A 25,972-nucleotide genomic window follows, 5' to 3' on the forward strand; every position below is an offset into this window, starting at 1 on the left:
TAATGACAGCACAAACCTTTCTGTATTTGTATGAACAGATGAAAACCTTACACTTACACATAGGAGGTACCCAGGTTCCTGTAACCAAGAATTACTGGTGTGCAAAACTGCTTGCTATGAAGTTAAATAAACTTTTAACAACCCTATAACAGGGAATGGGGAAAGGAGGTGTGCTGTGTATAGCCAGTGAGTTAGTATCAGAGCTGGGAATGAAAACCTCTGACTTCCTGGCTGTAACCTCTAGAAAACATTTTCTTCAGATAGATTATTTGAGAACAATAATTATTATTAATGATTACTTTTTTTGTTGTTTTATTAAGAGTCAGAAGAGAAGGAAAAGATGGCTTTAATTATATCAGTGAACAAGAGGAGGGAAGGATAACTTCTTGAAGTTTAGCTGAGTGATAGCCTCTCTTTCAAGACCACCCTCTGCTCTTTTCAAACAAAGAGAAAGGATTGTGACTAAGTGAATATTAGAAGTTTATACATTTTATTTATTTAATCTCAATATTTACTAAATCCAAGCTGGTAACCTGGCATACTTCAAATCAATACAGGCAAAGTATATCAGAGTACGGTTGGATTTCATAATTCAGGAGCAAATCAGCTGTACATTCAGGCTGTGCGCTTGGAAAGCAGCTTCAGGGTTAAGTGGTAATGAACAAGCACCAGCATTCACAGTACTCTTCATAGCAATTGCATTGGTGCTGTACAAGCTCTGCCTGTAGCATTATGAAGAAGAGTGTGTTAAGCAGGATCAAAAGGAGGGATGCAGGTCTTTTTACATTATTAGGCTTAACTAGTTTGACTCAACATGTTTGAAGAAGATCCAGTCAGAAGTTCATTGTTGATCACAGTATGGTCTAAACTTTGAATCTGGTATTTCCATAAACCTTAGCACTAACAGAGCAGTTTTTTCAGAAGTCCCATAGGCTTATCACCATCATTCCTGTTTTATCCATAAGGAGAGCGAGGCAGGAGGGTTGAAGGGTGGCTTTCCCTAGTGAGTGCACACATGCCTCTTGACTTTAGTATAAAGTGTGCTGTACCAGTTTTGCAGAAGCAGAACAAGAGTCCTTCCCACCCACACAGTGTTAAGCCTCAGGGCAAATCCATCACCCTGACAGACAAACTGCCCTCAGACCAGGTAGCAGGGCTTGCATCCTACTGCTGCCACAGACATGCTCCATCAGCGATGACTTGGGAACCACAAGTTCTGATTTAGTAATGATTTAAGACCACATCAAGGAAAATCCAAAATGAAAAGAAAAACCCATCTTCCCTCCCACCCTGAAAATCCTAACCCCAAAAATCTGAGGTGAAGAGAAGCAATTAAGGAAACCAACTTTGGGAGGGGAGTTAGAGTTTTTGTTCTCCCTCATGTAGCAATGGACTACCACAAAGGTTTTTGGGTTTATTTTTTTTTGTTTGTTTGTTTTGTTTTGTTTTTACATACGAGGAGCTGAAGGATGATTGGGATGCTCTTAAATTCCAGACTATGAGACCAAGCCAAAGCAGTACAGGGTTTTCAGACATATTGTTAAATTGTATTATGCTTCCATTTTCTTTAAAAAGTGTCTTCATTTTTAGAGACACCACAAATTTTGTTGTGTTTCCTTCTGGTATGTAGGGCATCAACTGTATTTAGGACAATAAGGCCTGCATTTGTGTTTTCCTTCATCAAGATACTTCATAAATAGATGAAACACTGTACTAAAGATATAAAACGTGAGGCGTTCATTGCATCTGAATCCTTGAGAATGATCTTTATTGGTTTATTCCTGCAGACGGATGAGATAATCCTCCCTTCCTTGGGGTGGGAGGATAGGAGAAGAGAGTCCCAGTCAAATAAAGATGCTTTCAACCTTCTACATGTACAACAGACCTTCCTCTTTGATGTTTTCTCTGGTCAGAGAAAGTCTGACTTGGGGGATTTAACCAAGGAGAAGGTACGTCATTCTCACTCCAGCCTCACCTGTACTGTTATGTCAGACTTTTCCCTCACATCCAAAGTCCTTTTACTAACTTACATTTCATACTTCTTTTCCCATAGCTCTTTTTGAATTATTATTCCCTGAATGCTACTCCTTTACAGGCTGAGAATGGAGGTGCTGACACAGGCCTGTTATAAAGGGGCAACCTTACCTTTCTCACTGGGTTATTGGAGCAATTGCAGGACTCTGACAGGTTTAAGAAGTAACTCAAAAGGGTGAAGAAATTCTCATAGTCTGGGAATGGAGAGCTTTTGGGCCAAAAATGAGTGAGAGAACATACCCTGAAGGACAGCTCTCGTGCCTCACCTCCTTGGCTGTCTCATGTTCAGGATGGTCATTAATCATCGACATGGATATTGATACTGCAATGGTGTAACAGATTTCACCTAAAGATTTCAGAGCACTTTCCAGCCCCTAAAAAGAGCTTAATTGGCAGTTTATACTGTATTTCCCAGTTTTTCAGAGGCCTTAATGTAGTCCTGAGAAACTTGCCCAGTCTGTTAGTAACAGAACTTGGGAGCAAAATTAGAATTGCAATTCTCAGTTATCTCCTTCGACTATACATAGTTCTCTCTCGCTGGTGTCAGACTCAGCCTTGTGACAACATGCACCTTTATACTGCACCACATTGCTGTTTGCAGGGGCAGCTGCCAGCCCTACAGCATCTAAGGCTCCTGTGCATGTGGGCAGCTGGGGTTGCCTGTGAGGCCCTTCAGGCAGGGTTTGGAAAGGGCCTTCTAATTCAGTCCATCTTGTTTTCCCTGGATCATTCACATGATGTAGCTGCAAAGGTAAATATCACTGGTGAAGAGATCCAGGCCAGTATGAACTATTCGTCAATGCATGCTTGGCTCATAACAGCGTTAGCACAGGTCCATGTTTCATGTCTGTCCATAAAATGATGCTTTTGCAGAACAGTATTGTAGTGGTTTGAGCTGGGTTAACAGCCAACCACCACAGATGGTCACAAGCAAAAGGCAGACTAGTTAGGGGAAGAACAAAAACCATACATTTATTACAGATACTAACAACATGTCACAAAGGACAGCGAGAAGCATTGCCACATCTTGAGAACACCTTCCCCCCACCCCTCCCTTCTTCCTGGGCCCAGCTCTGCTCCCGATATCTCTACCTCCTCTCCCCAGCGGCCCAGGGGCAGGAAATGGGGGGTGCAGTCAACGCTGCTGCTTCTTTCATCTTCGGTGGGGGGAGCTTCTGGAACTTGTTCCCCCTGCTCCATCGTGGTCCCCCTCTCCCAGAAGACAGTCCTCCACAGGAGTCTGTCTCCCACAGCTGCAGCCCTTCCCGAGCTGCTCCGGTGTGGGACACCCCCACATGCTGCAATCCTCCCAGCGCTGAGTTGCAGCAGCGGGGTCTACTTTTTCCCACAAGACCCCGGCTTCCTTCAGGCACAGCACTTTGCTCAGCCAGGTGAAAACAAACACAGGCCACAAATCAATGTCTGCTCCACCGTAGATCTTCATGGGTGGCAGGGGGGGGCCGCCCTGCTGTCTCACCACAGGATACAGGGGGGTCTCTGCTCCAGCGCACCTTCCCCCTTCCCCGCCCCCCCGCTTCTTCCTCTGTTCCTCCACTGATCTTGGTGTCCACACAGCTGCCACAGCTCCTCCTCACAAGTCCCCCCCTGCTCATCACCATGTCCCTTCTTAAATACGTTATTGCAGAGGCGCAGCTGATGGGCTCAGTTTCCAAACAGAGGTGGAGCTGACTTGGAGCTGGGGGAGCTTCGAGAAGCTTCTCACAGGGGGTTCCCCCTGCAGTTCCCTCCCCTGCCACCAAACAAAAAAACCCCACCACTCACTCAACCCAAGACAAGTATTTCTTGCCTGTGGACAATGCGGATGCTAATGTGCTCAAGACAACCAAGCATATTTTTCTAAAATCTCTTATTGATGTAGTGGCAATAACAGTGCTTAGTCTGACATGGTCCAGTCACAGGGGATAAAGCAAAGTGCTTTCCATATTCGAAGAACTCAGTAGAAGCTTCTTTATGTTACTTCGAGATAAACTGCAGCACTAGTGAAAATTATATATATGTGATATTTATTATTACTGTTTATTTAGTACAGCAGTACCTGGAGGTCCCATTGACAGTAGGACACCATTGTACTGGTCAATGCTTTGCATGCACTTGTCCTGCAGTCTCTGTAGGGAAGGCACATAAAGATCAGAAAGTGTAGCAGTGGCACAAAGGACTTTTGCAGGGATCAGCTGAGTTACCAGGGGCAGAGTGGGGAGAAAAACACAGGTTTTCTGAGTCTCAAACCAGGGCTTGATCATCTGTTTCTCTGTAGAAGAACAAATCTGTTCTCACTGTGTCATCTGTGAGGACTCTTCCTGTGTGAGTGCCACCCTTTTCCACCCACAATTACCTGTGGATTTTATTAAGAGCATTACCTCTCAAATATTGTGGGCAAGTATTTTCTAGCACGTTAATTTTTCTGTGGAAACTTCATAAATGATGCACTGCTACCCTTTGAATCAGGAGTTCTTCTTTAGGATCTGGCTGGTATAAATGTTTATGGGTAACCATGCACATTTAAATCCACAACAACATGAAGCCATCCATCTGTGGAGAAGGACAGCTGCCAGTGCTCCCCGCAGCCAGCCTTCCTCTCCCCAAGGTAAAGCTGACCGGCACTAAACTTCCTGGAAAATGTTTCCCTTTGGCACTTGTTCCAGCTAATGGCCAAGTTTCACTGCATGAAAGGTCTTTGTTTCTCTTGGTGTTAAGAAACTATCCACCTCCTCTCTTTCTTCACCTGACTGCTGTGTAGCAGCAGGAAAAATGAAGTTGCTACTAATGTTCAGCACAAAGTGAAAGATCCCGAGTGGAACACATGGCTTGAAATGGGTTGTGTGTGCAGTGAATTACTTTTGCCCCTTAACTCATGGATGTATTCAGCCAGCAGTTGTATCTTCGGTATCAGCTCTCTGCTGCTTCAGGCCTGTCTGGTAATGGCTTTTGTGTGCTGTTTGCGTGGTACGTTCCCTCCTGAGCCCTCCATAAGTTGTGATGACTTCTTTGTCTTGTCCTGCTGCATTGAATGTAGTTCTACAGGAGTTATTACCTGCTGCATTGAATACAGTTATTACCTAAAAATAGGTTCTCTCATGCCATGCTGTAACTTGGCCACTGGACTTTGGGCAGGTGTACCCAAGGCTCAACGGGTGGGAAAGAAAAGCTCTGTTTTCCACTTGTGATTTTTCACTACTTTTTGAAGCAGATGTTTTTCTGTGATGTTTAATGCTTTACTGTCTCCACTTCATCTTGGTTTGGCAGAGCTGAAGTAGTTGGCTGCTTAGTTTTGCTTGTGTAATTGTTTTATGTTACAGTGTATTAATATGAATGTTTTACAAAATAAGGCCCTGGCTCTGAAAACACACACACACCAGTGTTCACTCCTGACAATGAATTTTCTGGTGATAAGGCCGGATAGATCCTTCCCCTTCCTCACTGTGACACATGTAAAGCAGAAAACTGAGTGAAAGGCAAAAAAAAAAAAAAAAAAAAAAGAAAAACCAGCAAACCAAACATCATATTCAGACCCTATTGGCAAGAAGTGATTAAAAAAAATACTAGAGGAAACAGCATAAAAGTACTAGCCTCAGTCCTGTGGTGGCAAGTGTGGAGGTGAGCCACTAGCATGGACGTGGGGGAGGATGCTCAGAGAAGGATTGTGCGCAGTGGAAAGAATCTTCCACATCTTTCTGTCTGAGGAGGCAGCTTCATGTCTGGAAAAGTTTGACGTTTTAAGAAACAAGTATGATAATTTCAGCATTTCTCCCACTTACTGACCAGCATTGTTGAAAACTTTCTGATGTATTCTTGCAGATTTGACAGAAATTACTATTCTGTTTGTGACCTGTTTGGGTTTCCCTTTTGTTTCGCTGCCACCTGGGAATTAGCCACGTGCCTGCTAAAGGCCCTGTAAAATACATATTTATCCCAGTGAAAAGGTATGTTAGAACATCAAAGTTTTTCTCATTCTTTGTCAAAATTATTCTGCCTTTAGTGCAGTTAAATCTGTTTTGTCGGCAGTTGCATTTAGAAAGCTCTTGCCATAGCAGCAGGCAGAATGACTGCTTTCATCTGTTCTGGCATGGAGCATGGGGTGTGTGGTGGAGCGCACTGCTGCCCATACCCATCTTTTCTGTGGGCCCATCCCACCAACCCTGCAACTCTGCTGAGTCTGAGTACTGCAGAATTTGTGGAAGGAAATATTTAATTTTCTCTCTTTAGGTTTTTCTTCTCTGTGGAGATGGTTGTTCAAGAATTGTAGATGGCTTAGTTTCTCAGAGCTCCTTTTCCTGTAAATTTCAAAGCTAGATGAAATCAGTGACTTGACATAAAAGTAACAAGGCTACAAGACAAAACACATTCTTGCACACTCCTGTAACAGAACCCAGATGATTTCAGCATGACTATCTAAATTATCAGCTGTTATTTCCTCATTCCAAATCTCATTTTTTTTTCCTAAATAGTATTTTTGTGATTTACATTTAAGTGAACTTTTAACCCTTGTGATCCTGAAGAGAAGGGATGAAAAGCAGAGTTCTTCTCAGTGGAAAGAGGTGTCTTGACAAACAAGTCTCATGAGCCAGACCTACAGTACCTGGTTTGTGAAGCCACTACTTTGGAAGCACTTGTTTTGCATTATGGGCCACAATTCTGCAGCTGGAGGTGCTAGAGTGGTTTCCTGCAGTTGCATGCAGCCCTGGTGCTCTTGGGGGATCTGAATAGGAAGAGAGGTATAGTGGAATTAAAAAGTTTGTGAATGTCAAAGAGAAATACAGAAACTGAAATAGATTAGATAGTACATTTGTATGTATGCATATATATATGTATACACATACAATTTTATTTTTCAAATTACTGTAAGCTGTAAGCTCATAGTGTTTCTTTACCAATTTAGCCTACTCTCTGTGGTCTTTGATTGTCCACAGTAAGACAGCTGAATAATTTTATTCTTTGGCAAATAATAAGATCTTTTACAAATGCTGCTCCATTTAGCAAACAGGTTCAATAGACTAAAAAAAAAAAAAGGCATTCTGAAAAATTCAGCTTTCTCATTTTGAGTTATTCTAAGTGAAATACTAATGTTGAAATTGTTTTGAGTCACTGGGTTTTTAAAAATTAATTGTATAATGTTTCTTCGTTAGGCTGCCAGATTGAAAGGCTTTGGTGTGAACCCCATCATTAGCTCACTTTGAATTTTCAAGATACCTTTCAGACTGTGCCTTCATAACAAACAGTGAAGGTAGCTGGGCTTGTTTGTTTTTATGTGCACTGAATCCCCTTTACCTTGAACTGCTCAAGCAGAAAATGCTGATGCTTCCCCTAGTCTATCTTCCTTCAATCTTTTCCTGAGTTAATTGCAGGAAGCGCAGGAGGGATCACAGCCCAGCCTGGCCCCCCTCTTTCTTCTCAGTATTGCTCTCTGTCTACTACATGAGGGTCGGAGAAAGAGCACCTGGAGAAGGGGGTAGTGAAGCCTTTCTAGGAGTAGGAAGAACATTTATTTATATGAAGATGGTCTGCTTTTTTTAAATCAACAGGTCTGAGACAAGAAAGAAACAGTGTGTTAAAAAGAAGGAAAGAAAAAAAAATAATTGAAAAGCAGTCTAGAATAGCAGGTGATGAAGCCTGGTGAAGCAAGCCAATGCATCTGGAAATTCAGGGCTTCCAAGGAAACAAGGCATGCAATTATTTTTGCCAGTCTCAAGCACTCAGAAGTCTTAAGACAGGTTTTCCGCAAAAAAAAAGGAAAGGTGAAGTTGGCTCAAAAAATTCGTGAGACAGGATTTTTTATCCATTTTTTACCATCTGGTCTGTGGGTTAGAGCAAGACAAAAAACTTCCAGTGAAAGTAAAATTTTGATCAAAAAGACTTCCATTTGAAAACAAAACATGTGGGGAATGATTTTAAACTGTTGGAATACTTTGGGTATTTTTAAACAATGGTGGTTTCAGAAGTGTGACAGAAATGGTTTATTTTGTTATTTTCTCAGTTATTTTTCTTAAAATTGTTTAGAATTAACACATTTTAAAAAGAAAAAGGAATTTGAAAATCCTAATGTAAACCCAAACCAATTTTTTTGTTATGGGAAGTGAATCATTTCAGATGTACACAGAATTAATATGGAAAAGGAAGGGCTGTTTTTCTTTGTGAAAAGTTTTCCATTTGACTACTGAATTAACAAACCTATTTGTGATCCAGGTCTTACTTGGATGCTTGTGCTCTTATTGCAAGTTTTGGGGTTGCTGATTTTGTGGGGTTTTTTTGTTTGTTTGTTTAAACTGAAGCACTACATGTCTATCTATTTAACTTTGTTAGAGTTGAAGTTTTTTTAGCATAACCTTACAGCCAGCTGTTCCAGTGCTGGAATAAACAAAAGATGAACGTTTTGGAAAACCAACAGTAAGATGTAAAAGCTGGGTACACAAGAGGCATGATGAGGGGATGTGAAGATGCACAGCTCGAGACGGCTGTTCTCTGGCCAGGGAGGGCTGGGGTGTCCCTGCATGCTTGGTGTGCAGCCCCTGCGCAGCTTTCTCTGAGCCACACAAAGGCACTGCTCAGACGGCGTTTTTCCCCCAGCTCTTTCAGGAAGTGAGTGGCATCTTGCTTCTGTTGAAATGAAGATTTTTCTTGCTGTAGGCTCCAGTTTAGCCAGTACACCTCCCAGCTCCTTTGTCTCACCTATTTATTTTTTCTCATCTCTCATACTTGACTCAATCTAATCAGCAGTTGCAGGAAGGCTTATCTGTGTGCCTGTCATCTGGAGCAGCCTCACTACCACCTCAATTTCTGATTTCAGACTGATGTGCTTTGTCCCTTGCTTATCTATCACGTAACTTTTCTCTTATTCCTCTTGGTTTAATCCTTAGCCTGAGATGATACGTGCTGGAGAATAATGCAACTGTGTACTCCCATGCCAGATGCTGTGCTACATGCTGTACTACTATGACTCCTCTTACCTTTGTGTCTGGAATGGGCTGGGCGATGATAAATCCAGACAGTTACTGCTGCTTTTATTGTCTGATTACGTCAAGGAAGGGCAGCTCTCAGGAATATAAACAGCCTGAGGTGTGCTGCCCTGCAGGTCACCTTGAAAGGATATCTTGTTGTCGTGGCTGTACTGTCGGTCTTGTACGTGAGCATTTATGCCAGCTCAGGTTTAACTTTATGCCTGTTCAGGCCTTTCCTGCATACATCTATCAGATATACTCATGGACGAGCAAAGATTAATTATAAAAGAGAAAATAGCGTTGTGGTTTTCACCTGCTGAAGCATTTTTGAGTTCTTGAAGTGGAAGGAACAAAGGCTCTATTATAGATGGAGAGAAAATGTCCTAACAGTGTGAGGAGGAATGTACTGACAGAGGAAATGAAATTACTTTCCTCTGCTTTTGAAATGTGTAGATAGAAGTAGCCAAAATCTTCCGTATGGGAGATTCCCTATTATTATACCACCTGGAAAGTGACTGCGAGATAATAGCATTTTCTCTGCTTATGAATGATTCCTTTATTTGTGCAGGAGCAGAGTAAAATGAGGAGCATAATTTTGCAAGCAGTTAATCCTGGCAAAGATGTCTAAACTGCTATGCTTCGCAAGGAATTAAAACAGTAGAAGTCTTAATTCCCAATGAAAATTGATGAGACGTCGGTGCTTTTGAAAATTTTACCCATGTGGAAAAAAAATTACAAATCTTGTATTTCCTTTAAATGATAGACAGACAAACTTTTTAGTTTGTCATTCTTCGAATGAGAGACTGAGAAAGACACCTTCATACTTGTTTGGCAGCTACCTTTTAGTAATTTACAACATGGAGAATCAGACCATCTTCTTTTTTATGACTGTAGCACTGGAGCCATGAAGTTGCAGATTTTTACTTCGTAATCTGCACCATTTTTTGAGGAGAATAAAGGTGAAAGCTGTTAATCAAGTAATTAAAACCAGATAAAGTCATGGTAGCAAGACGAAAATTGCAATTAGGCTGCAATCTCATGCTCTACTCCTCCCCTTTTCAGCAAAGCTAAAAACAGAGGACTTGGCTTGTACCACTCCTGCCTAGGGCTCTATGTTGGCATATGCATATGTTTAGGAAGATCTAGTGGTTTAAGCTTGTGTTTGGCCTCTAGCCAGATACGAGTGAAAATTCTTGAGAAGATCATCGCATGGGGTTGTTGCAGGAAGAGTGATTTCTAGATTTGCCTCTCCCCTCATGGTCAAACTTTCTTTGCAATTTCTTACTCCCTTCAAGTATCTTGTCTTTCCCATTGTAGGATCTGGCTGGATTTTCCCAAGGTCAGGAGTCCTGTCTTTTGTTTCTGACCTGCTCTTCATTCTGCAAGGCTCCTAACTCATCAGTTCCTCCACTGATAGCAGATGCAGAGTTCATTCTCTTTATTTTTTCCATAGCTGTGACAGCTTTTTTCCCTCATCCTGTCTTTTACTCCTGGTATGTCCTTTCTGAACTGTAACATCAACCTCCTTTTGCTCAATACCCTCCTACAGACTGCTGTCATTCCAGGGCAAATGCTGTGTTCTTCCTTGCCCACATTCCCTCTGAACTCTCTTCATCAATTGGCCATTGAGTTTACCCTGGTACTACTTGCTACCCAGGTGTCTTATTTGCTGAAAATGCCCCGGAAGTGTTCTTTTGAACATTTGTTCCACTTTATGTACTTGTACACATTGAAGCCAGAATACTGTCTTCTTTCCCCAGGAATGGAGTAGAGATGAGTGAAATATGCAACTCCCGGGAACAAGTCAACTGCCTCCATGATAATGATGGAAATGCCTGTGGTTCTGAGATGATGCCTTTAGTGTGTTGTGGGGAGGATGTTATAAACAAGTTGGAGCAGACCGAGAGATGCTTTAAATTATGCCTGAGCAGCAGAGGTCCAAGCTTTGGAAGGAGTCTTCTTTATCTCTTGCTGGTGCCTTCTGGCCTTTCAGCTGTGCCGAGCAGAGTTGTGGTGTGGTTGCATCTGCCCACAATGCCACAGTGGTTTCCTGTTTCATCCTTTCAAAATATTACCCATTGTGTTCTCATCACCATCAGTATTCAGAGCACCTTGCTGACTCAGTCTGCACGCTGGGTCCCACTTTGGCATTCTACTTAATGCCCATCTTTGAGTACTTTGTTGGAGAGAGATGAGATCTCTCAGTAGTTTGATTTTCAGCACATGTTTGAGTGTGTTCTGTTGGGGTCTGGAATCACTGCCTTCAAAACATCTTTGTAAAAGGAAATGTGTTTTGTAGGTTACCCCAACACCTCAATATAATTTTGAAACCTTAAAATGTTTAATTTGGCAGTCCTAGCTTCAGAATGACTGAAAAATACTTCTATTTTTCCTTTTTCCTTCCTAAACATTAGTAAAGAGAAAAGTTTCTGTTCTTGGCAGAGATTTTGTGGGCCGACTTTCAGGGCAAAATATTGGTTTTTGAGTAGGGGATTCTAATGGAAAAGCTGAGCACCAAATTCACACAAGGTTCTTCTTAATTATAGAAGCCAAAAGCTCTTCCAGATGTCTGTCAGCCCAACATGCTAGATGCTGCCATCACTGGTTTTAATAAAAGCTCATATTCAGCAAACTTTATTACTGATTTACTGTACATTGCTTAAGCCAGAAAATGTTTTTGCTCTAAAAAGCAAGCAAACAAAGACCTGATATTTTCATCAGTTGCACTCCAGCATGTAATTTACTGTGTTAAATACCATCCTGGTTCCATTATTTTACTGAAGATTTTCTATAGATTGCCATCGTTAAAACTGAAATTTCAGAAACTCTTGTGAAGAAATACGTAAGTGAGAAATGCACATGAATAAATTGCTAAATGGTGCGTGCAGAACAGGCAAAGCCACTAACAATGCAAACACATACGTGACATGCACAACCAGACAGGCTTTTCTGTGAAAAGTTACCTGTTTGTACATGCAACTAATACATACTCTTAAGAAAAATGGAAGCTGAAAAAAACCCAGAAAAATGTTGTAGAACAAATACAGGGAAGTGTGATCTGACCGAAGTGAACAGAACAAAAACAGTAGAAAAATCATCAGAGTAGCGAATGAAATCTCTGAACAATGATGTAATTAAAGTGCATTAATCATTATAAGAGATCATTTCCCTTTAAACATCTGCTCCCATTCACTTGGCAACAGTCTGGGCAGTGTCATGAATGATGGGGTTTTGGATTATGCTGAAGGGCATGTGTTATCTGGGAAACAATATAGAACATCTCCAGTTTGACAAGATCTGGGACAGCAGTGCTTTTCCTCAGTTCAGGTATAGCATTAAGGAAATAAGGACAAAAAAGATTGGGCATTGCTTACAGTGGAAAGGAAAACCTGGTCTAAAACAACCCTGCCCCCTCAGCCCTGCAAACTAAATTTAATTGGGTGCTGATGGATTTGAATAAAGTAACTCCTCTGGGAAAGGACCCCCTACCCAGCCTGCTGGCTTTAAGAGAGCCTTAGGAGCCATAGTTGCTTGTAGGAGAGACTTTGTTTCTCCCCACTGAGAAGTAAGCACCACAAAAATCTTCCTGAACCCTTTCTCTGCAGCAGCCTGGATGTGCCAGCAAGAGTGAGATCAGCCATTTTAGGAGAAAAACCTCTTTTTCCTCTGGCATAATCAAAGTGTGCAGAAGGGCCATGACCATCCCTTACTGCCTGGATAGTCTGTGGCTCCGAGGCATCTGCCTGCCTTCCCTGTGTCTGAGACTGCCTGTGAAGTGGAGGCACACGTGCTTCAGTAAAGCCTCTGTCTGCAGGTATCAGTTTGAGGCATAGCTTCCTCCAGTGCTGTTAAGACTGAGTAAAGTTTTTCATGGGCTGTGTTTTTTAGGGCTGGGTCAGGAGTCCTTGATTGCCAGTTTGACTCTGCCATTAGACTATGTTGCTTATGGAGGAATTTTTACAGCTAGGGACTATTTTTTGTATCTTTGTACAAATCTGATTCCTTGTTGCATTTCCATGCAGTTAGTAGCGTGGACACTGGTTATGGACACAATTAGTGGCCCCTGTGCACCTGCATTTTTACTTCTGTCTTGCTGTGCTTCAGTGTTTGTGTCTAAGGCAGGGAGGGGGAAGCAGTTGTGCCTATCTTCCAGGGACACATCTGAAGGTGGAGCCCTTTGAGGCCCACTAGCAACAAAGATTCTCCAGCTGCAAAGCAACACTGCTTTTTATGCTAGTCTTGTTTTCTTATGAAATCCGTAACACACAACATTTAGGGAGCATGGATCTTACAAGTGTTGGATTCAGTGTACAGTATTTCTACCGCAGTGGTCATTCACAGCTGACTTAATGGCACATAATCGGGAAGCCTTTACCAACCTCTGGACTTGAGGCTACATTGGTGGCAAAAATGCATATGCCTGGATGGATTTCCAAGGGAGGCAGAGAAGAGAGCCCAGATCCCCTTTGGAAAAAGGAGGACTGGGGCTGTGGATATTGTATATGGTTGTGTCTCTTCATACCCATTTTTGGCAGTTCTGCAAATTCAGAGAGGATGGATGCTTTTTCTGCCTGGGCAGAGTGCCTTCCCAGCTGTTAGGTGGGGAAAGTGAAAATAAACTCAGCTTTGGTCTTTGCTGTTCAGTTACAGGTAAAATACTTCATCTGATTTGTGCCTGTTCATAACAATACTTACCTTCTCTCACAGGGACTTGCAGGCTTTGTAAAAGTGATTGTAGAGGTTTAGATAATAAGTATGTGGTTTATTTTTCTCTGTTTCTCAAAGCTGGTAAAGTCATACTGTGGTATTTAAACAGAAAATCAAAATGAACCTCTTTGCTTCTCCCAGAAGTGTGTAGATTAATATTGCAGAAGCCCGGTGTTGAGATTTCAGGTTTATGTGCCTTTTTCTTTAACTTCATGATGTTTTAGGTGTGCTGTGGATTGCTACCAGCCTGTTGCTGCCAGGCCATCTGCCACCTTTATAGTCCAGGTAGGTCCCAGCCTGAGAGCAGGGATGTCCAGATGTCTTTGCAGGTAGCATGTTCAGTGCTGAGCAAAACGGGGAGCCCACGCAGACTGCAGCCAGGTGCTTCAGATCTGCTCATCACCATTTGCCCTCTCTTCAATCTGCTCTTGCCCAGGGCCTGCTTGGTCTGAGAGCACGGTTATGATTTTCCCTAATAGCCCTAATTCCCCCCAGTAGCCTTTAAGGGACTGAGTAAGGATGTACTCGATGTGGATGCAGAAAGTGAAGAAGGGCATAGCATCTTTGAGTTCTCCTCTTTTCATCATTTGTTCTGGACTTGAACCAAAAGCTGCAAAATACATTCATGCAGTCTTAGAAAATTCAAATAGGTTTCCATGGTGTTGAGCGTATTTTAAAAAAAATAAATACAATTAATTGACAAATTTAGCTTCAAATTTTCTTTGGCCAGTGGGTTCTTCACAGTTCCAGCTGCAGGCATTGGTTGTGCAGGAAACAAGGGCAGAGGTAAAGAGGGGGTAAAGGTGTCCAAGAAACCTGCCTTGCATAAAACCATTGTGCAGATACTTCGTGTAACACACAGTTTTCTTAGTGTACTTGCCTCATTGTCTTTACCCAAAGCTGCAAACACAAGTATGCAAATCTATGCACTTAATGCCGTATTTTGTACCCATCCAAAACATCCAACACTTCCAAGGGAAGCAAGCAGCTCTATTTCAAGCAAGTGTCTTTAGAGCTCACTTCTGAAAAAGTGGATAGCTGGAGTTAGACACATACATTGAAAATGGTGATATTTAGATTAATATACCTATTCATGTTGTTCATAGGGTCTGAAATAATGATTTAGTCCTTTATTTTTCTGAACTCTTTGTATAAACGCAGAGTTGGTAAGATGTTGTCATAGTGTAGGTTGTGTCTACACACAAGCAATTACGTTTTTCTTGGGAGACTTAAGTCCTATTTGTTGTTTATTTGAAACTTTTGATTAAATCAAATGAGGTTATTTATGTGAAAAGGACTGTCCTTGTATCACTGCCACCTAATGGTCAGGACACTGTAGTTAGGTGCCTGGTTTAGGTGTCCCCTGGAAAACTGATCCTATACCAGTACTAACCTTAGTAAGACTAGATAATGCTGTCACCTGCCCTCAATTTCATTTTCAGCTCTTCATAGTCTGTTCTGGAGCTTCACTGGACACTGGTTGGGTACGTTCTCACTCTGATGGTATATGAGAGATCAGGAAATTTAGTTTTCACATGGCAAAATCCAGGAAGAAAGGGAAAGCATTAATCAGATGGGTGTAATCTCCAAGGGAGCAAATGCTGCATTTTAATTCAGCATTTCCCTTTGATGAAAACTTTAGTGAATGTTATTATGTGGAATTTATATGAAGCCTGGGTTTAGGTAATCAGTTTTAATATTTATACTCTTAGGGAAAAAAAAATTGAATCATTAGTAAGCATGCATAATTAATGAATAAATTATATTTTTCCTTTGTTTTCCTTCAGGTATAAGGAAATGCTAGATCTAGTGATATCACCCAGCCTGACTGTAAATAGAGAGTGCCCTGACAGACTGAAGCTTAACCTTTCTAACATTTATGCCACGGCTCCAGATGACATAGAAGGTAGGCTGCCTCTTTTGCTTTGTGTTTACTGGCTTTAACATAATGTGTATGTGTATATGTAACCAAAGGGAACTGGCCACATGCAAGGTCTCTGCTTTTGACAGTTCTATGGTATAGTGAGCAACTGAGATTTTAAAATATTTTTCTGTAGACACTCCAGCTGTGGCTGAATCCTTTAGTTCAGCAATGGTTTAAATGCAAATGGAATTGAAATGTTTTATATGTAGATAGATATCTCTGTATAGTAGGTGCATACATACGCACACATGCATGTATATGTTTGCTCCTCTGGAATAATTGCAGGTATAAACCATATTTTGTGTAGAGCTGGTAGTTTTTGTTTGGACCCCACTAGAGCCCTAGTGGTGGTGTGAATGTGAGCTCTGGGTTTCGGTGGCTGTGCTGCTGCTGTTGGAGTGGAGAGCATGGGGGCTCCCAGGCCCAACAATGTATCGTGCAGCCAGAAAACATTTTGCCACAGCAGCAGTTAGCCCCACTTGGCGTTGCCCTGGGATCGTTGCTATCATTTCTGAACAGTTAGCCCTGCTGGCCTCTGGTCTGAGTTTTACATTTGGCAGGTACAAAGGACAAATTCTTTTGGTGGTTTAGGTTCTGATGGAAATGTATCTGTTCTCCTCCTCATTCTACCCTCCTCTGCCCCACCCCCCCCCCCCATCATACTGTTCAAGTGAAGGAAACAGAAGAATGTCAAATCTGCTAAAAAAATTATTGGCAAGTGATGCAGCTGAACTAGTTCTTGCTAGTACAATCCCAGCTATTGTTTGCTGCGGTCAGGATCTGTCAGCCTTCCTGTTAGAGGGGAGTTAGGAAAAGGCACTGGCTATTATGTTTTAGTAGTATGTTTAACCCTTCATTTATAGTCTCTTAGAAGCCAAAGAGATGTTTTACTTGCATGTTTGCTAAGGCATTAGAAATTGCGTGATTAAATCACATACATCATGACTGCCTATTTACAAAAGCAGTCAAAGGGATAACAATCTAAAGGAAACATCCTTTTAAATGTACACGTTTGCAGAAAAGATTAGAGCTAGAAATTACTTTTAAATACATAATTTTGTAAACTTCTTGGTGCAGGAACTATTTGTTATTATGCGATATAAATAAGAGCCAGCATAGCAGTTGTACTGTTGGACACCAGTTTGCTAATGACAGCTCATGTTGACACGTTTCTTATAGAATTGGTTATTTTTCTACAGAATGATTCCCTGTGCTGCTAAGATTATGCTCTTTCCCTTGAAAATAGTTCTTGTTAATTTGAAGAACAGGAGAATACTTGTGTATTTATCAAGTCTCCTACTGCCAGAGCTTTTAATGCAATAAATGCGCACAAAAATGTGTGCTGTGTATTACACATACAGTTTTAATTTTAGCAAGTCTAATCGCAATGCTTACGTAGATGTCTGGCCTGCTGTTTTCATGGGTGCTTATCATGAGATGTGCAATTACATCAGTATAATTATCAAGTGCATGTTTTGCCTATAGTCCTACACTTTTGGGTAGAAACACATGTAGATTTATCTTGCCTTTTATTGGGAACGACAGTAGCATATTGTATATTCACACACAGTAAATTACCACTTGGCATTCTTGGCAAATGTATTTACTCTGTACTTCTTTCAAAAGTAGAAAATTTGAAGATATAATATTTTTCAAATAGAAAAGAATTTAAGCTTATGCTCAAACTATCTGTTCTGCTGTTTTTTGAATGTAAAACGCTTTATGAATTAGATGAATGAAAACTAAAAAAGTATATTTCTTCAGTGCAATTCTGTTTGGTAATGAGGAACAGTGTGACAGAAATGGTATAGTTTTTGTTTTTACAATCTAAAAATGTAATCTGATTTTCTAAACTGTTTTATTTCAGGTAAGTCAAAGCAAATTTTTCGCAGTGAGTTTGAAGGTGAGTCAGGTAAGCCGAGCTTTGGATTTAAAAACAACCTTTTTTTCTATATATATATATGTAAATGAATGGGTACATTTGTATAACGCTACCCTATGTACATTTTTTTTATTTTTTAAAACTAAACCTCTCTGCCTGTTGCTTGGGGAATAGGTTACTGTTACCCACATTTTATATGTAGAGGAATTGAGGCAAGGCTGCTGGTGGGTTTTACTTTTTGAAGGTATTTCAAGGTGGAACAGCTGGTGCTCAGAAAGACATTAGAGTCCAGCACATGGGCTTGTGGACAGACTCCTGGGCTCTGTTGCTACACAGATAGATGTACTCGAGCTGGGTTTTTCTCTTAATAATACTAAGCTGTAGTGTCGATGCAGTTGTCGCAAGTTCACTCTGAAAGCTCTTCCTCCCTGTCATCAGAGCCTTTGTGAGCTACCTTCCCTAATGCAGTGATGCTGCAGTAACACTGCTCTGGTACTGGATGTGAAACAGTTGGGAGACTTTTAAAGGTAAGTATGGGGCAAGGAAGCTGTCACAATCAACTTGCAGGCACTCGGCTGGGTCACAGGTTGCTGGGGAGAGAGCTGAGAGGATCGGGAACATTACCAAAAAATGGCTGTTTGGTCTCAGATTCAGAAAAGAGTTCAGTAGGCACCAAAGCACAGACACCTTTATTTTCACATTTTTTATCTATTCTAATGCAATGTGTAGTTCTTCTTAAACAACTGCAATTATCCTGGAGAAGAGACAAAGGAATATGTGGATTTTTTTCTTTTTTTTTTTTTTTTTTTGAATGAAGTTCTCTCTGAAGATTTCTGAGTTTGTGAAAAACGAGCCCCCTTTTTGAAGAAAGTGTGCGGTTCAGATGTTTGCATCTTTTAATCAAATGTAATTGATTCCTAGGAAATTTAGCTCAGTCTTATTAAGCTCAGTATTATGTTTCATAGGAAATTTAGAATATCAGTATTATTATTATATACAGGAAACATACAAATATTCTGAAAAAAGAATAGTATCTAGTAATTAATATTTTTCATTAGAACTCATGCACCTACATGGATGTTTTTCCATAGACACATGAACAAAGATAAAAATGAATTTTTTTCAATTAAATATAGTTTAAAAAGGTATCAGACTTAATGGCTGTGTTTTTAAAAATAGTTTGGTGTAATCTCCATGTTATAATGTAAAATGGTTGTGAAAAAAGGTTGTATAGGAAAGAACAATTTCAAAGGAGAGTTATATCAGGAAGAATGAACATTTCATATGTGACCATGTTGGATCTTTTTGGACATTGTCTCTTTATGCTATAACAAGTTACTTAAGCCCGTAGGACTATGTGCATGTATTTAGACTTTACATGTACTTGTATATTTCATTAAATAAATCATGATTTAAGTATTTAGTTCACCAATTTACAAATGGCTGAACAAATGAATTGGTGCTATTTTGGGCAACTTCGTACTGTAGATAATCCATCTACAGCATTGCAGGTACGTCCTTGTTGACGCATGGGACAGCACTGCAGGTGCTTCCTGCCTGGAGGTAGCAATGTGCAGGCACTGGGGGCACTGCAGGAATCCCCTGTTCCACCAGCTTGTGCACCTGCAGTTGAGAGATCATCTTCTGCGTGAGATTGGGTGATATTTCCTATCCCGTGTAACAAGTTACACGATAGATGCCAGCAGCCAATATTGAGGGTGGTGGTGCTGCCATCAGCGGACAATGTGTTGCTTAATATTTCTCCCTGCGTGGAGAAGCTGTGTGCAGTTAGTCTGGTGTGTTCATTGACGCAGCCAGCAGATAAAGAGGCTGAATCTGTTGTGCCTAATGTCCTTATCGGTAATTGTGAGGGTGTTTTGTCATTTATAGTGCTGTAATAACATCTAACAGCTCAGCCAGGAACTGAGAAGCAAAATTTGGATGGCATTATGGAGGCAACATGCATAATAATCATGGTGGCATTTAGGTATGATGTTTTCCGTGCAACGTGAAGGCAACTTGCAGATTTTAATTTAGATTTTTAAATTTAATTAATTAAACCTAAATTTATCTCTACATAAAGATTATAGCACATTTTTCTGTGGTAGTGTTGCAGGACACAAGTGTTTGGTACAGTGGAAGGCATCCTGCACATAGAACCTGCGTGATACATTTTTAAGCTGCTTGAAGGCATCCTGCACATAGAACCTGCGTGATACATTTTTAAGCTGCTTTAATATTTTGATTGTTGGCAGGTCAATAACGTAGGTTATAGTTAACTCAAAAAAAAATCAGGAGTAAAGAGATTTACAGTGTTGTATTTTTAATATTTATTTGATTTTATATATTTTAATGAACATTAAAGAAAGTGAGTCATAGTCTAGGATAGTACCAAAAAAAGCAAAAGGGCAAAAAGTGCAGTGAGCTTAAATCAGTTCAGTGATCATAGTAGTTGCTTTTATAGTCTTTAGCATATGAGTCATTCCACCAAAGCCCAGCTTCATGATTGATATCAGTCCCGTGAGAGGAAGAAACTGGTAGCTCAATCAGTATCACTCTCAGTTCAAAACTAAGTCTCTATCTGTTATTAAGTAGAGAATAACTTTTTTACCTACTTCAGTTTGTGGACATTCACTACAAACAAAGTCTTCTAATTCCTGTATATTTTTCTCAAACCAGCAGTGGTAAAAACAGTGATATCAGCTTGGTCATAGAACAGAACATGATGAAAATCTGAGACCCTTTAATTCTGTTTTCCAGGCAGCAGCAAAGCAGCACCACAGTGTCCTCTCCATCTGTACTCCACAAAGTGAGTGCTCGTGCCAAGTGATGTAATTTAAAAACCGTGTTTTGCTGAACAGCCATTTTATATAGACTTCTGTCACCTTAAAAAGCATTTGTCTTAAGCCCATCCACCTGTTCCCCTGCATGTCTGTGGCCCAGTGAAGTAATTGGTTCTTAATCTTGTTAGATATGGAGTGAAAGAAGGTTTGAGGTATTATGCACTGTACTTTTGTACCCCTGGGAATCCAAACCTTATCAGTTTGAATATTGTTGTGTTTATGAGTGACCATAAAGGAATATGTTGAAATGTCAGAAGTTTCCCATGACACTTGCTTGTTCGGCAAACTCAAAATGAAACATGAAAAAATTGGAGTGTTGACTTGATTTTATTTTTTTAACTTGCAGATAATTTGCACAGTCTTAAAGTCCCCGTGCATTTAGGTAGCTTAATCAAATAGCTCATATCAGGAGCTGTATACTGAAACAAACTTTTGCCCCAGTCTAGTCAATTCTGAGTTCCCAAAATATTCACGATCATACTTTGGTTGTTATTTTATCAGAATGTCTAGAAGTGTTATACATGTGTTCTAGAAGATCATGTACAGTAACTATTGCATTAGACCTTCTGTTTTCTTGTTCTGAATAGACATTATCCCCGTATAGTGACAGTCCCATCTTTCCCAACAATGGCAACATATGGACAGACTCAGTACAGCACAGGAATCCAGCAGGCTGCTGCATACACTGCCTATCCTCCTCCGGGGCAGCCCTATGGCATACCCTCCTACAGTGAGTACTCTGACATCATGTTACCCTTGAAGACATCATCCTCTTGCTCCTAGAAAAATATATTCTAAGTCCTAAGCTTTAGAATGAAAAATCATTTCTGTCTTGGCGATATTCTCTTCTTAGGTTTAGAAGAAAATCTGACTTGGTTAAAAATGTTAGGATTACTTTGAATTATCTATCAGGTCTTGATATCCTGGGTTATGATCTTACAAACTAGGTAAGTTTGGAACCAGTGAATAGTAGGATATGAGACAGCATGAGAAACTCAGATTCAGTAGGATATGCCACTTAGGAGCAGTAGCTGGTGAGTGTTCCCATGACTCACTGCCAAGGCAAGGGCTCTTGCAGTAAATATATTTAGGTACACTGCATTTTGCCTTCCTTGATTCTTCCTGGAGTTTCAATGATACAAACTATTTAAAAAAAAACTTTCTGTATATTTTTATGGAAGAGCCAAGACACAGAGCAGAATAAGGCATGGGTGAAATGATACATAGAACTTTGTTTTTGGAAGGTGGTTTGTATTTAAATGGGTGGTTGTTAACTGTAGGTGCAGTAGACATTTCTATCCCCAGTCAGCTTTGTTCCCTGCTTTCCTGCACAGCCTTGCCAGCAACTGTGGGGAGACAGTTCTGGGCAGGAGCAGCTGGGGCATTCAGGCAGGGGACTAATTAAACCAGCACTCCTGACAGAGGAATGCCTAGTAAAGCAAGTGTTAAGAGTGTCCTCAAGGTCTGCCTGGAAATACTGAACTCTTGAGGGAGCTGGGAAGTTCTTTCCATTCCTAAAAACCAAAGCGATGCTGCTCTTCCTTAGTACGGCTCTTTAACTGAAAGCTTTGGGCTCCTTGTTCCCAGCTGATCCTGTGTGTGCTGAGTCTTGCAGCATTAAAACGGCTTCATAGTTCAGTTTCTGCTCCTGTTTTCTCTTGTGCTCTTAAACACCTTTGTTTGCTTGGCAAATATAGTATCTCATCCCAACAAGAAGCTTTTATACAGCCATTGACAAGGCTTTTACTGAAGGGAAATTAAATGCAATGGTCTGGAAGGCCAGGGAGACGGGCTTGGCAGAGCTGAAGCTCCACCAGGATGACGAGAAGAATGTTTTGAGACCCTTTCCGGGAGCTACTTGTGCTGTTTGCATCAGCTGGCTGATTTCCAAGGCAAACTCTGAACAGTTGTCCTGTTAGAGCAGGTGAAAGTAAAGCCATTTGCTACCGCCTACAGTCTTTAGGGCGTACATGTGTCAGGCCCATATGCTGCTTATAAATCCTGCAGATGACCTCTTAGCATCCTTGAGCAGTGATTTCCCTCCCCCAGCCCATATACCCTCTCTAAGATACTCACACAGCATATGAAAAACTCCACCTGGCTGACAACCAAGAACAATGAAGCAGTATTGTTTTTAAGCACAAAAATAAAACTCAGCCAGTTTCTAGACAAAACAGAACATTGTGTGGAAATTAATTTGGTGCTAAGTTATTTCACTGTCTGACAACAATTTTTAGACTTCCAAAAAGGCCTATTTGCTGAAGATTAATTGTAGCTGGGGTAGGCCGAATGCTCGCATGCAGAGTGCTGATGTAATTGAAAAGCACTGGATGTTATGAAAAGTGGCTTCACTGCGCACACTTGCAAATACCTTCACTTCCCCAACAGTAATGGAGCCGGACGCTTGCACCAACACATGTTCATTCACTGTCCAAATAAACTTCCTATGTTTCACAATGAAGCATTGTCATCTTGTTGCTAACTTGTACTCAAATTGCATTGCAACTATTCTCACCTACTGCTAAAAGAAGTGATTTTTTTAAGAGAAAACATTATCTGGGAGAGCTTATTCCCAACCTGAGCAAATGCAGACTTGTCGCTTATAAGAGTCATTAAACTAGAAAACATCATGTTTGGTGAAAGGCATGTGAATTCAACTTGTCTTTTGGCAAGTTTGCTTACAAGTGCTAAAAGATGACAACAGCCTGGGAAGTGTGTAAATCCAAGGCCAGAACATCAACAGGGTCTTTGTTTAGTCCCAGCACTCAGGGTGTGTCCAATGGCTATTTTTTGTTTTGTGCAAATAGGCATGCAAAGAAGGGAAGGATCATGCCCAAAGGATTCATAATAAGACACACCTTTCAGCTGTTTATTTTAATAATACAGCTGTACAATCTCGGCAGCATCTCAGAATAAAATATCAGCCCCTTTCACTACCAGCAAAGGTTTCATCTTGCAATGTTTAATTCAGCTGTTGCTGTTCCCCCTTCAAACTGTCAGTTTAATTGCCTGATTTTTAGTAATGAAAAGATTTTTGTGGCTTCAGGGCTTACCTATTGTTCCTGAACTGTATGTTATATCTAACTGAATAGATGATAACTCTCCTGTATGATTTACCAATAAATATTTTCCTACCAAAGCTGAAAATATCATGCAAGTAAAAGATAACTCTGTTGAGAACAGAAGTCTTGAGGTTATTTTGCTAAAGGTCCTGTCACTTTGTTAATCATGGCTTGCATATGATAACTGTTCAGAAAGTTTATGAGTCAATGAATTTGTTTAATTCTAAAACAAAACTATTTGTTCAGGAATTGTATTTGAAAACAATATTATTCATGGTTGTTTACCCAAAAGTAACAAAAGTTCATTTGGGTATGGATAGAGGATGTAGCTGACTCAGATATTATTTGTGATTAATTTACTTGACTCTAGTATTCAAGAAACCTGTTTGGGTAATGCAGATATTTAAAAAAAAGAAAATAGAAAAAAAGTGTAGGGAAAAAAGAGGTTTTTAGGTTAGAATCTAGATGAAAAAATGTTAATTTCTAAACTTTCTTTTTTATACCTTTATATGACAAACACTCATGTTCTGCTCTTGGTTGCTACTCTATGTCCCAAAGGCATTAAAACAGAGGACAGCCTGAGTCATTCCCCAGGACAGAGTGGGTTTCTTAGCTACGGATCCAGCTTCAGCACCCCGACTGCTGGACAAGCACCATACACGTACCAGATGCACGGTGAGTACAACTTGGTACCTTGCAGGATATGTTATGAGATGTCAGAAGCCTATATCCCCATATTAGACCAATTCTTCTTTTGCAATTAAAATGGAAAGCTTAGGTCTAGGCAGTCAGGGTAGGGAAGGAGGTAAGTCTCCATAGATCTGTTTTGCTCATCAAGGCATTAATTTCTGGCTGAGGTACTGGATTTAGCACTAGTATATCCTAGCAAAACTTCATATATGATCAATGGAAGCTTTGCATTTCTGCAGAAACTATGTTTTCTTTTTTTTAAAGATTGATTTTGTGGCTGCATGCCTGGGACTGTTGTGTTAGTGTAAATTCTTAGATTCTGAGTGGATGCAAAACAAAGGTGGTTTTACACTTCATGCAAACAGTACTGTTAGTATTATGCTTTTGCCTTACGCTGTCCTGAATGAACTGCTCTGTGGTTAAACTTCTGTATATTCTCTCCACTAATTTTTTTTAAAAAAGTTGATACCTTGATACTAAAAAAAATTTTTTTACTCTTAAGACATAACTGATACCTGCTAAGATACATCTGCCTGTTTTAACTCCCAAAGTACCAACATCATTAATTACCTACAGACTACTGAGGTAAGGTTCAGAAGAGCAGAGCTGAAAGCAGCAGTTTTTTCCACAAGGTTACTGAAGAAGGATTTAGTAAGTTTAGAGTAACTTTTATTGTTGTCAGAGTAATAATTGATTATAAAATAATCAGCTGGATTCCCTTAAGTCTTCAACGACAGTGCCTTGTGCTTGTAGCTTCATAACACTTTGTTTTGTTGTACAGCCAGAAAGGCCAAAATATACATTTATTTTTAAAAATAAAACTTCAAGTTCTTTTCTGGTCATTCCATTTGAGAAGCTGTATGAAACACCAACTCTCAGGAGATTGAGTGCTGACTTGCCAGCTCCAGGAAAGTCCATGAAAGGGTTTAAATCTGAATTGCCAAGAAGTGTAAAGTAAATGAAAATGGTGGAATCTCATTTGTGGTTCCCTTTATCCTATTTCTAGCATTTGATTTCTTTGAGTATTTTGGTGCTGTTGATCAGAAACCTGAACTGCAAATGGCAGGCTTTCATTATTTGGCTGGTATTCCATGTGCTTTTTCCTCTGGTGTGTACTATTCCTGATTTTTGTGAATTATGTGATTTTTTTTTTTTTTCTCCCTGGCACTTACTGTGTCATGAAGCATGAATTAGAGGAGGAATACTAGGATTTGGATGTGCTCTGTGTAATCTGAATTTAAAAACACCTGTCCAGCCAATCCTGCAAAGAATTATGATAAATTCTAATGAAACAATAGCAGATGAAAGGAACCATAGCATAACCATATCAGCTTTATCAATTGTTTTACATACAAGAATAATAATGAGTATATTCTGAGAAATGGATTATGTCCTCAAAATGTCTCCATCTCTGTGCCCCTACTTTGAGGCCCCTAGGAGTGTAGTTTCATTCCTCACCTGTAGGCCTCATTTTCTGAGTCTACTTTGGTGTTTGTATTGAACTTGACTAGTAAAAAGTAAAGATTAAACTTTGTCTTCTGCTAAACTTCAGCACACCTGCATTTGAAAGTGCCTTGCCTTAAGCATGAATTGCCATGAATGCATGAAATGAGCCAAGCATTAAAAAAACATTTCCAAGAGATCAAAATGCAAATATTCTTGCTGTTTCTTAGCAAATATCTTCATTACTGTCAAAGATGTGACAGTAGCACAAATGAACATGCCTCAAGTAATCTAAAATTTCCCAATTTAGGTGCTGGTTAATGGGAAGAGTCAGGAAGCCCATCATCCACACCGGCTAAACATGCTGCACCCTTTCCTGCTGTGGCCATATATATCCAGACTCACTAGTTTAAAAGCAGCTCAGCTCTCCTGGC

At 40.3% G+C, this 25,972-nt stretch overlaps 1 protein-coding gene across 14 annotated transcripts in view; it reads left to right on the plus strand.

The window, feature by feature from the left end:
- Positions 1 to 25,972, plus strand: part of EYA2 (EYA transcriptional coactivator and phosphatase 2) — a 103,644-nt gene that overhangs the window by 28,652 nt on the left and 49,020 nt on the right. For 9 of the 14 annotated variants that reach the window (XM_033003629.2, XM_042801131.1, XM_033003623.2 and 6 more), the window contains 4 exons: positions 15,482 to 15,600; positions 20,261 to 20,309; positions 20,931 to 21,073; positions 23,964 to 24,080. In XM_033003629.2, the coding sequence (XP_032859520.1) occupies positions 15,492 to 15,600; positions 20,261 to 20,309; positions 20,931 to 21,073; positions 23,964 to 24,080 (418 nt within the window). In that variant the 5' untranslated portion in view covers positions 15,482 to 15,491. Of the gene's footprint in view, positions 1 to 1,840; positions 1,950 to 13,918; positions 13,980 to 15,481; positions 15,601 to 17,938; positions 18,028 to 20,260; positions 20,310 to 20,930; positions 21,074 to 23,963; positions 24,081 to 25,972 lie in introns of those variants that run through there. The other 5 variants (XM_033003622.2, XM_042801130.1, XM_033003625.2 and 2 more) reach the window with 5 other exon arrangements.

The sequence above is a fragment of the Tyto alba genome, unplaced genomic scaffold, assembly GCF_018691265.1.
Source record: "Tyto alba isolate M040663 unplaced genomic scaffold, T.alba_DEE_v4.0 Super-Scaffold_33, whole genome shotgun sequence".
NCBI lineage: Eukaryota > Metazoa > Chordata > Aves > Strigiformes > Tytonidae > Tyto > Tyto alba.